Genomic DNA, 12,856 nt, shown 5'->3' on the forward strand with positions numbered 1-12,856 from the left:
GAACTCTTGCAGTCTTTAGTTGGATTCAATCTCTTGTTCATCTGTACTCAACCTATAACAAATGTCGAGTTACTCATATAAGAATATCATTAATTCACTAGCTGAGAAACTGTGCCTGAGACTTCATACTCATGTAATTTATTTTTGACTTATGAAGTTTCCTTGTATCCAAAGTTTGTAGTAGTATGCTTGGAGATATGAACAAAGAGCTCATTTGCTTCACTAACGTGGGAGACAGCCACAGAAAGCTGACTCTGTGAAAAGCAACTGACTCTAAGGTTAATGCCTAGAACACTCAGCATCTGGCCTTGTGCTTTGTTTATGGTCATTGCATAACATGTTGTTGTTGTTGTGGTCTTCAGTCCCGAGACTGGTTTGATGCAGCTCTCCAAGCTACTCTATCCCATGCAAGCTTCTTCATCTCCCAGTACTTACTGCAACCTACATCCTTGTGAATCTGCTTAGTGTATTCATCTCTTGGTCTCCCTCTACGATTTTTACCCTCCACGCTGCCCTCCAATACTAAATTGGTGATACCTTGATGCCTCAGAACATGTCCTACCAACCGATCCCTTCTTCTAGTCAAGTTGTGCCACAAGCTTCTCTTCTCCCCAATCCTATTCAATACCTCCTCATTAGTTACTTGATCTACCAACCTAATCTTCAACATTCTTCTGTAGCACCACATTTTGAAAGCTTCTATTCTCTTCTGGTCCAAACTATTTATTGTCCATGTTTCACTTCCATACATGGCTACACTCCATACAAATACTTTCAGAAACGACTTCCTGACACTTAAATCTATACTCGATGTTAACAAATTTCTCTTCTTCAGAAACCCTTTCCTTGCCATTGGCAGTCTACATTTTATATCCTCTCTACTTCAACCATCTGTTATTTTGTTCCCCAAATAGCAAAACTCCTTAACTAATTTAAGTGTCTCATTTCCTAATCTAGTTCCCTCAGCATCACCCGACTTAATTCGACTACATTCCATTATCCTCGTTTTGCTTTTGTTGATGTTCATCTTACATCCTCCTTTCAAGACACTGTCCATTCCATTCAACTGCTCTTCCAAGTCCTTTGCTGTCTCTGACAGAATTACAATGTCATCGGCGAACCTCAAAGTTTTTATTTCTTCTCCCTGGATTTTAATACCTACTCTGAATTTTTCTTTTGTTTCCTTTACTGCTTGCTCAATATACAGATTGAATAACATCGGGGAAAGGCTACAACCCTGTCTCACTCCCATCCCAACCACTGCTTCCCTTTCATGCCCCTCGACTCTTATAACTGCCATCTGGTTTCTGTACAAATTGTAAATAGCCTTTCGCTCCCTGTATTTTACCCCTGCCACCTTTAGAATTTGAAAGAGAGTATTCCAGTCAACATTGTCAAAAGCTTTCTCTAAGTCTACAAACGCTAGAAACGTAGGTTTGCCTTTCCTTAATCTTTCTTCTAATATCAAGTCGTAAGGTCAGTATTGCCTCACGTGTTCCAACATTTCTACAGAATCCAAACTGATCTTCCCCGGTCTTCTACCAGTTGCATAACATACGCAGTGCTATTCAAAATTTTCGGGGCTGGTGCTGCCATCTGTTGAAAACCTTACCTTTGGACTAATGGTCACCATCGCCCTCGAAGTAGTTCCTATCCGCACGTACACACCGGTCCCAGCGCTTGTGCCACTGGTCAAACGTTTTCTGGAAGTTCTGTTCTTTGAGGGTGTTTATCACTGCCAGCGATGCTTCTCGAATCCTCTCTTGTGTGTCGAACCGACGGCCTTTCAACTTGAGTTTCAGTTTAGGGAATAGCGTGAAGTTGAAAAGTGCCAAATCTGGTGAGTACGGTGGGTGGGGTACAACTGCCATGTTGTTTTTTGCCAAAAAGGTCCTGGTGAGCAAGGACGTGTAACAGGGCGCGTTGTCGTGATGCAGCAGCCAGTTCCCTTGACGGCAAAGTTCGGGCCATCGTCGCCACACGTTTTCATGAAGCCGTCACAAGATGTCACAGTAGTACAGGGAACTCACTGTTTGGTTGGGTGGAATGAATTCCTTGTGCACAATTCCCTTGGTATCAAAGAAAATGATGATCATGCTCTTCACTTTGCTCTTCACCTGTCTCGCTTTTTTGGGTCTCGGAGCCCGGGCTCTTCCACCGGGACAATTGTTGCTTTGACTCTGGGTCATAACTGTAAATACAGCTCTTGTCACCAGTGATAACCCGTGACAAGAAGGTGTTCTTGCCACCTAACAGCGCAAAGATCTACTACTCCTACTTTCCAGATAGCAGCACCAGTCTCGAAAATTTTGGATTCCACCTTGTAAACCACATACATGTTTAAACATAAATGGTAATTTGTTAGGAATAAGTTGGATTTGGGATATAAAAACTTGTGGCACGTGTGATTTCCCATAAATATTTCCAGTTATATGATGTTCCTCTGGAAAGAAGTACCTTTAAGTCTCTGTAAGTGAAGGATTCTGAGGAGCGAGATAATGCATGATGCTTTCGAGCAGAGTAACACCGCACCTCTCTTTTGGAAGCAGTTTCCTCACAGTTAGGCAAAGCCTGATATTCTCACACCATAGCAAGTCTCAGCTCACAACCTCCACTGGATTCTTTAAGTCCTCAGTCTTTTAGCCATTCAGGTGTATTCAAAGACATGACCACTTCCTACACAGTTTTATTCATAAACAAAACTAAATAACATCTAATAAGTAGGAATCAAAAATCAAACTTAATAAATTTGTTTATCCCAGCAAAGAATATAAATAAAACCTACCACGATAAGTAAAGCAATGTCGTTGAGTTTTTAATACATAAAGCAAAATCAGTAAATCCATATATCCTAGCTAAGTAAAAACACTGTTAATTTCTATTCTTGGAGATAAGACTGTAGTGCTTAATTCTGTCATTCATTTAAACTTCCAAAAATACATCTATCACTGGGTAAAAAAATATTAACGCCACTGTCCATTGGTTCTTTGGTATACTAATAAACTAACAGTGTCATCTACTGGTTCTTTGCTAATCAGACAATTTTAGATAAAAATTTTAAATTACAATATCTCTTTTTTCCACGTTCCAATTTTGATGAAATAAAGCCCATATATTGTCCCACACTACACTCAAGCTACCTGACAACCCCATGAAAATTCATCCAATAGTTTAGGAGATTAGCATGTTCAAACAGACAGACATGATGAGTTTAAAATTTTATTAGTAATATAGATTTTGATGTGAAAGAGAACTTGTATCAAAAATTTATTAAATCATGCCCTTTCACGTTTACTGTAAAATTGCTACAAAACATTCAAGAGCCTAGATCACACAAAATATTTCTTTATTTGGACAACCCATTTCAACAGAGTTTTCTGTCATCTTCAAGTCTTAAAAATCTTTTTCTTGTGAAACGTGTTCATTTTACATTCAACCTCACACCAAGTTGTCAAGTGAATAAAAAGTGGCACATTATAAATGGTTAGTAATACCTGAAATATTTAAAAACATAAAGCACCTTGTACAAAAGGCCATGTCCATATACAGGGTGGAGAAAAATTGTGTCATGAAATTTTAACCCTGGATAGTTGATGCCAGCAGGAACCAAAACTACTAATGTTGTGTAGGTCAACAATGCACCATTTTTAAACTACAGAAACTTAGCATCACATACTCCGAATGGCCGTGGGATTGCCCTGTTGCTGTTCGTCGGTTAACGGGTAGCGCTACGGTTCTCAATTCATACATACAAATGTCCCTCGACCCGTCACTGCCCCAACATAATACGTACACGTGTCGAATAGGTCCTGCTGTTTATCTCTACCTCACATCAGAGGATTCACACGTTAGCTTCGCTTCGGAGCACACACACGTCACCTGCGATTTAGTCACACAGTAAGCATGGTGGCACAGTATTCGTCTGAAGAACAACGAGATACAGTTTTGTTTAAGGACTAGCCAACGGTAATGCACACGAAGCATGTTATATGAGGAACGGTACCCAGCAAGACACCACCCACACCCACAAACATTTACAGCAATTCACCAGCAGGCTCATTAGTTGGATATTGTGGTGATGATGGAAGACCTCAAACGCAGTGGGATGCTGCTTTTGAAGAGACTGTTCTCGAGCCCTTCGAGGAAGCACCTACGACAAGTACTCGAGCTGTTGGACATGACACGGGGGTCACTCATCGGTTATTCTGGGAGGTTTTGAGAAATGATGGCCAGCATCCATATAGTTTTCACCCTGTCCAAGACCTAAATCCTGTGGCGGACTATGAACACAGGCTACGATTTTGCCGGTGGTTTCTGCAACGTGTTGCACTAGATCCTGACTAAACTGCCATTGTGTTGTTTACCGACGAGTGTACCTTCCATCAGGAAGGCCATTACAACACTTGAAAGGTTCATTACTGGGCAAGGGGAAATCCTCACATCACGTACGTCCACGGACACCAGGAATGATTTTTATTCAACATTTGGGCAGGCATTGGGGGTGACCTTCTGATTGGGCCGGTCCATCTACTTCCTTGACTTACTGGAGCAAATTACCGTAACTTTTTGCAAAAAAACTCCACCTGGCTTGTTGGAAGATGTTTCCCCAGACATACGGCTATGCATATGGTTGCAGCACGATGAGGCACCGGCACATAACAGCCGTGCTGTGTGCAGATATTTAAATGAACTCTTTGACAGCAGGGTAATTGGCAGAGGTTTTCGTCACGGCCCCTGTGATCACCAGACCTCACGCCACCGGACTTTTTCCTGTGGGGATTCTTCAAGGTTCTAGTTCACCCACCCGAACACGTACCACCTAGCAACGAAGAGGAATTAATGGATCACATTCAACATGCTGCCAATCACATCAGGGCAGTGCTAGGAATCTCTGAAAGAGTTCGGCAAAACACTGTTCGACATTAACAAGCTTGTGTCGCATCAGAGGAACACCAGTTCAAGCACCTGTTTTAAGTAAACAATGTTCTAGCTACCAAAATGGCCCTTTCTGGGGCCAACACAATTTGTAAAAGACTTTCTGTACACAAATAAACAGCTGTTGATGGGTTTGTTCCCGGTACATCTTATCATGAATATACAATGGATGTGTCGGGACCCTGGCAGAGTGGAAGGCTGGCATGCTACCACCGAGCATGCAGGATACCTCGAATACATCGCGAACTCCGGCAGGCAAAGCATTCGTGGTCATGCATTGTACAGAGTATACAGCAACAGGGCAATCCCACAGGCCAATCTGAGCACCTGGTGCCAAGTTTCCGTAGTTTAAAAATTGTGTGTTGTCGACCTACACAACATTAGTAATTTTGATTCCTACAGGGTTAAAATTTCGTGACACAATTTTTCTCCGCCCTGTATATACCACTCACAGATGCTTGCACATCACAAAAGCTACTGTCTACTTTGCTTTTGTGATGTACAAGCATCTGTGAGTGGTATATATTTGCACATTGCCTTTTGCAAAAGGTGCTTTGTGTTTTTAAATATTTTAGTTACGACAAACCTTTTGTAATGTGCCGATTTTTATTCACTTGACACCGCGGTGTGAGGTTCAACGTAAAATAAACATTTCCACAACGAAAGGACGGTGGGCCAATCACCCGCCCTTCTCAAATAATCTGATTACTGAAACCGAGACGAGAATACAAAACCGGGTGGATAAACTGGTAACGACAACGAAAGGGTTTTTAAGATGTGATGATTACAGCTAAGTCTGTCAAAACTGATTTTCTGAAATAAAGAAACATTTTACACATTTGAGGCTGTTTAATGTTTTTTAGCAAGTAAAACCGATCAGTCCTTTGGTACCGTCAAACTGAAAAAATTCAACACTGTAAAATTCCTACAGCATACATTCTTAGGAGATTTAATCAACATATTGCTTCCCATTACATATGTTACACGAAATATTTGTGTTCACACTGAAGAGTATCGACAGTCTGTTCATCCTGTGCTCACATTGTAACTGGAATGGGATGGGGGGAGTGACAGTGCTACACCATGTATCCTGCTCCACACGCCACAAGGTGGCTCGCAGAGCACAGGCACGGGAATTACCAATGCGGATACCTGCTTCGGCGCACACCTCACCTCATGTCCTCCTCGTGGATCCTGCGCACGGCCTCGTCGATCATCTGCTTCTCCTGCAGGAACTCTATGAAGGCGGCCTCCCGCCGGTTGTACGCCTCTATCATCTGGTCCTGCAGCTGGTGGCGGTACTCTATCTGCCGCTTCGCCTCCTCCTCCTGCTTCTTCAGCTCCATCTCGTCGTCTTGCCGCTTCATCCGCTGGAGAGCCTCTCGCTCTTCATTCGCATACATCTGCGGAAATTCCGTTACGCCAGCCAAATGATTGGACCGCTATCTAGCTGACGAGCACCGAGCACAGACGCAAATCACTCACATAGGGGAAGCAAAGCTATTGGGAATTCAGAAACTATTCATTCGTCGATTCACTCAATATGTTCTATCGATTCCACCAAGAAAGGGAACCTTCGCTGGTATGGAATGAGTCAAGATATTTACTTACAAAAGACAAGCAAATCAGTGAAACTTAAAATATATACTCCAGTCTTTCTACAAATTATCTGTATATCTAGATTTGGCTGCAAAATACTAACGCGAATTCTTTACAGACGAATGGAAAAACTAGTAGAAGCCAACCTCCGGGAAGATCAGTTTGGATTCCGTAGAAATGTTGGAACACGTGAGGCAATACTGACCCTACGACTTATCTTAGAAGCTAGATTAAGGAAGGGCAAACCTACATTTCTAGCATTTGTAGACTTACAGAAAGCTTTTGACAATGTTGACTGGAATACTCTCTTTCAAATTCTGAAGGTGGCAGGGGTAAAATACAGGAAGCGAAAGGCTATTTACTATTTGTACAGAAACCAGAAGGCAGTTATAAGAGTCGAGGGACATGAAAGGAAAGCAGTGGTTGGGAAGGGAGTGAGACAGGGTTGTAGTCTCTCCCCGATGTTATTCAATCTGTATATTGAGCAAGCAGTAAAGGAAACAAAAGAAAAATTCAGTGTAGGTATTAAAATCCAGGGAGAAGAAATAAAAACTTTGAGGTTCACCGATGACATTGTAATTCTGTCAGAGACAGCAAAGGACTTGGAAGAGCAGTTGAAGGGAATGGACAGTCTTGAAAGGAGGATATAAGATGAACATCAACAAAAGCAAAGTGAAGATAATGGAATGTAGTCGAATTAAGTCGGGTGATGCTGAGGGAATTAGATTAGGAAATGAGACACTTAAATTAGTAAAGGAGTTTTGCTATTTGGGGAGCAAAATAACTGATGATGGTCGAAGTAGAGAGGATATAAAATGTAGACTGGCAATGGCAAGGAAAGCGTTTCTGAAGAAGAGAAATTTCTTAACATCTAGTATAGATTTAAGTGTCGGGAAGTCGTTTATGAAAGTATTTGTATGGAGTGTAGCCATGTATGGAAGTGAAACATGGACAATAAATAGTTTGGACAAGAAGAGAATAGAAGCTTTTGAAATGTGGTGCTACAGAAGAATGCTGAAGATTAGATGGGTAGATCACATAACTAATGAGGAAGTATTGAATAGGATTGGGGAGAAGAGAAGTTTGTGGCACAACTTGACTAGAAGAAGAGATCGGTTGGTAGGACACGTTCTGAGGCATCAAGGGATCACCAATTTAGTATTGGAGGGCAGTGTGGAGAGTAAAAATCGTAGAGGGAGACCAAGAGATGAATACACTAAGCAGATTCAGAAGGATGTAGGTTGCGGTAGGTACTGGGAGATGAAGAAGCTTGCATGGGATAGAGTAGCATGGAGAGCTGCATCAAACCAGTCTCAGGACTGAAGACCACAACAACAACAACAACATCTAGATTCAGAGAGTGAAAAGTTCTGTTAGTGGCATGGCAAGTAGAGGGTTTGTTGTCAACCTGCATGACAAGAAGTAATTTACTGTTAACATCCCTCAGAATCTGCAGATATACGAGGCTTGTTCCAAAACTAAGATCCATTTGGTCATAGAAAAAAAGATAAGCTGATGACAAAAGACTTATTGGCAGAAATATTTTACTACATATCTACTTTACTTTTCCACATAATCGCCGTTCACATCTACACACTTTCTGTATTGTTGCACAAGCTTCTTTAAACCCTCTGCACAGAAGTCTGCCACCTGGGAATTGAACCAATTGGTGACACCAGTCTTGAGGTTATCATTGTTTCGAAATTGTTTTCCACCCAGACACTTTTTCAAATGCAAGAAGATGAAATACTCTCCTGGTGCATAGTTGGGACTGTACAGAGGGTGCTCAAAAAGTTCCCAACAAAAATCTTGAATTTTCTTCTCAGTTTTGGCAGCAATGTGAGGGCATGCATTGTCATGAGGAAGGATTATGCCACACGACAGTTTCCCACAGTGTCGAATTTGGATAGCATGTCTTAGTTTGCCTAGCACTTTCAGTGTATGTCAACTACAATTGTCGACCACAGTTCATCAGATCAATAAAATAGATGTCCTCATCTCCAAAAATGGTAGCCGTCATGTTTTGATTTGAGAAGGAAGACTGCTCAAACATTTTTGGTTTGGTACCACTGCATTGACTGTTGTTTTTATTCTGTGTTGGCGTATGATATCCACATAACACAACCTGTAACAATGTGGAAAAACAAATCATCTCCATCTTGTCCGCAGCACAACAAAAACTATCATGCATTATGCATTCTTTTCTCTTTGTGTTGATCAGTGAGCATTTTTTGAACCCACCTCGGTCACAGTTTGCGATATTCAAGCTGTTCAGTGACAATCCTGTAACCTGAGGTTAGAGAAACATCTTGGAATCCATTACCCAGACCACTAATCATCGATCACCAATCACTTCAAAGTTTTTGGTTCACTTGATCAATAATGTCGTCGGTCCAAATATTGAGCCTGCCACTCCACTGTTCATCGTGAACATTTATACGACCATTTTGAAATTCCTGACACTATTTTTGAACTTGTTTTTACACATTATTTCAGATCCATGCGCTAGGTGTAATTCCTGACAGATTTCAGCAGCTGAAGATCCTTTTGCCAGTATAAATCTTATCACATTGTGCACTTCACAAGAGGGAAGATCTACGATTGTCTCAGCCATTGTGAGCTGCTCTCACCAACTAGCAAACAACCATTGAATCAAATCAACAGTGCAGCAGTTTCCTAAAGAGTTAGTAGACAGTGCTGTATGCATGAAACTACATTCAGGCCTACCATCAGTCAAATATTGGTCACCGGAACTTAGTTTCAGAATATGCCCCATACATAAAAATTTTATATGCAAATACCATCATACTCAAGAAAATATTACACTTTAAATATTTTTAACACAGCAATTTTGTTTCTTTTGCACTGTGTTTCTGTTGTGGTCTTCTGTTCAAAGACTGGTTTATAGCAGTTCTACCCTCTGCTCTGTTCTAAGGAGGCCTCTTCATCTCCGAATAACTACTGCAACTTACAGTCTTTTCAGTCTGCTTACTGTATTCATCTCTTAGTCTCCCTCTACAATATCCCCACCCGAAACCTCCATCCAGCACTAAATTGGTTGTCCCTTAACGTTCGAGACTCTGTCCTGTCAACTGATCCCTTCTTCTAATCAAGTTATTTCACTAATTTCTTTTCTCCCTAATTCTATTCAGAACTTCTTCATCTGTTACATGATCTCCCCACCTAAACTTTGGCATTATTCTGTAGCAGTACTTTTCAAAAACTTCAATTCTCTTCTCGTCTGAACTGTTTAATCATCCACGTTTCACTTCCATACAGGGCTACCTTCAGAAAGACTTCGTAACGCTTGAATCTATATTCGATGTTAACAAATTTCTCCTCTTCAGAAACACTTTTCTTGCCATTGCCATTCTACATTTTATATCCCTCTGCTTCAGCCATCACCAGTTACTTTGCTGTCCAAATAACAAAGCTCGTCCACTACCTTAAGTGTCTCGTTTCCTAATCTAATTCCCTCGGGATAACCTGATCTAATTTGACCACATTCTATTACACCTGTTTTGCATTTGTTGACGCTCTTATATCCTACTTCCAAGACACTGCCATTCCATTCAATTGCTCTTCCAAGTCCTTTGCTGTCTCTGACAGAATTACAATGTCATCGACAAACCTCACAGTTTTTATTTCTTCTTCCTGATTGATAATACATACCCCAAATTTTTCTTTGATTTATTTTACTGCTTTTCCCATGTACAGACTGAATATTGGGGATAGACTGCAATCCCATCTCACTCTTATCTTAACCACTGCTTCCCTTTCATGCCCCACAACACTTACAACTGCCATCTGATTTCTGCACATGTTCTGTATAACCTTTTTCTCCCTGCATTTTCCCCTGCTACCTGCATTTCATTTTAAAAGCTATACTGTTCAACTTCATTCACTGCCAACAGATTCACCACAGTCTTAGACCGGTTGCTTGCTGCAAGTCTTATTAGTTGGCACTAGTTAGGTGACCCGTATGTCGATGAGGGTGAGTTGATGGTGAAGGCAACACAACACTCAGTCCCCGAGCAGAGAAAATCTCTGACACAGCCGCGAATCGAACCCAGGCCTCCCGCACGGCATTCTGCTGCACTGACCACTTAGCTATGGAGGCAGACTACGCAGGAATTGGGTAGTGGTACAGCTCCGTGTCCTTCGTATCTATTAATGTGGTCTGATTCCTTGCAAGGATGACTGATTCTAATGTGATATTAAGCGACTATGATGAGGCTTATCATCCAGATTTTCAAATTACTGAATGTCAAGATGATAAACATAATTATTTTCTGGGTTTCCAAAAATATGTGCTCGCACAGGTTACGTTGACAATAACAACTGAACGTGTAGATTTCATTTTTCATTTATGTTACAGCATAAAGTCAAGTGCTGGCACACCAATCAGGAACGATAGAGCAGAGAGGGCAGTGAGAGGTTGTCAGCCAATTGCACGCTGATCAACCCCTTTCCAGGATGACAACGCAACTGCAGCAGCCCCTATGTGAAGAGAACATATGCATAGCACCCGACTACTCACGGCCCCAGCTGAACAGCAGCCTCAAGATTAGGCACTTGTACAGCAGCGACTTAGGAATTGTATATACTGAAGAAGCTTGTTTATTTTGTATGTCACCCTTTCCTGTGTAAATACAAAGTTAAGTATTTTATTTGTACATTTTGTAATAAAACTCATTAATATGATTTGTTTGTACGTTGTCTAGTGATCTGAGAAAGCATGTTTTCTAGACACACCATATTTGATGACTAGGCAGGATTTAATGATTTATTTACACTGTATAAATATTTACAATAAACTAGTACTATATTATAAATCATACCACAAATATTTATTTTAAATTTTAAATACCAGTACTAATGAAGATGATGTTTTGATTAAAAGGATTAAAAATGACAAAACACCTAATACGCCTACAGTTACTGATAGTTGTGAAGATGGTACAGCTGCAGATATTCAGGGCAAAAGAAAGTGAACTCGAAGCAAAAAGGGTGCTAGAAAAACAGACTTACGTGAACAAAATATTTGGAAAAGAAAACGGAACACTGGGTAGTTATACAGCACAAAAACTGGTAAAATCATTGCTGCCAAAACTTTTCGTAGTGTGAACTGCAACTGTGCATGTAAATGGTTAGCAAAATTCTAAACAATGAGATAAATAAATTATGTGACAATTTCTGGGCAGTGGGTGGTGCTGATCATCAAAATCGTTATCTGAATGGTTATGTATATGTGATGCAGTTAAATCCCAATGCTCAAAAAATGGCTCTTGTTCTCTGAAAAGTTGTATCCACAGACAAAAAGAGTGCAAGCACAGAAGAAACAGGATAGGTCTGATTTGCTCCCTTTCTTTCCTGATGTCAATCACGGATATCTCTGTGGCTTACAAACAGCAGAAAAATGTCTAAGAGGATAAATAACAGTAATGACAGATAAAAATTAAACAATGGAAAACTCAGGATGGAATGTAACAATATTATGAGAAGGAAAGTTGCTACGCATCATAAAGCAGAGATTCTGAGTCACAGATAGACATAACAAAAAGACTCACACAATTATAGCTTTCGGCCATAAAGGCCTTCTTCAACCACTCACACTCACACACACACACACACACACACACACACACACAACTGCAGTCTCAGGCAACTGAAACCCAAGTGTGGTTTCAGTTGCCTGAGACCGCAGTTTTGTGTGTGTGTGTGTGTGTGTGTGTGTGTGTGTGTGAAGAAGGCCTTTGGTCGAAAGCTATAATTGTGAGAGTCTTTTGTTGTGCCTATCTGCGACTCAGCATCTCTGATGTATGGTGAGTAACAACTTTCCTTCTCATAATATTGTTATAATGACTGATAAAGGTTGACTGATTAAGTCCTATAAATATTTATACCATAAAATATGTATTAAAGTGCAATGGCATTATATTTATCTTCTAAATAAACTAATCTGCCAATAACACACTGGATTCCATCCATTTTCAGTATAAAAATATTCAGGTGTATCTGCAATATTGGATTCATTTTATCTGAATAATGGAATACATCCTTCACCCCCACTTTCTGGGCAAAAGGCCATGAAATTTAATGAACCAAACACATCGTAATCCCTTGCAGCAAGTGGTATACTGCAATGTTTCAGGTATCTCAATCAGAAAACCGTCATCACTTAATTATGTTTAAGACTCAGTAAAATTGGAGTTGTACCACTATTTTAATAAGGCCTTCATATACTTTTAATGTAAGTTCCACTGGCAACATAACAAGTTTAGTAACAAGGACAAGAAATGAAACAGTACAAAACACACTT

The 12,856-nt window shown here is 40.5% G+C and overlaps 1 protein-coding gene across 1 annotated transcript in view; it reads right to left on the bottom strand.

Moving 5' to 3' along the window:
- The window catches only part of LOC126428171 (meiosis-specific nuclear structural protein 1-like), a 99,447-nt gene that overhangs the window by 48,698 nt on the left and 37,893 nt on the right, over positions 1-12,856 (bottom strand). Inside the window, exon 5 of the mRNA XM_050090084.1 lies at positions 6,109-6,338. Within this exon, the coding sequence (XP_049946041.1) occupies positions 6,109-6,338 (230 nt within the window). The remainder of the gene's footprint in view (positions 1-6,108; positions 6,339-12,856) is intronic.

This window comes from Schistocerca serialis, chromosome 12 (genome assembly GCF_023864345.2).
Source record: "Schistocerca serialis cubense isolate TAMUIC-IGC-003099 chromosome 12, iqSchSeri2.2, whole genome shotgun sequence".
NCBI classification, from domain to species: domain Eukaryota; kingdom Metazoa; phylum Arthropoda; class Insecta; order Orthoptera; family Acrididae; genus Schistocerca; species Schistocerca serialis.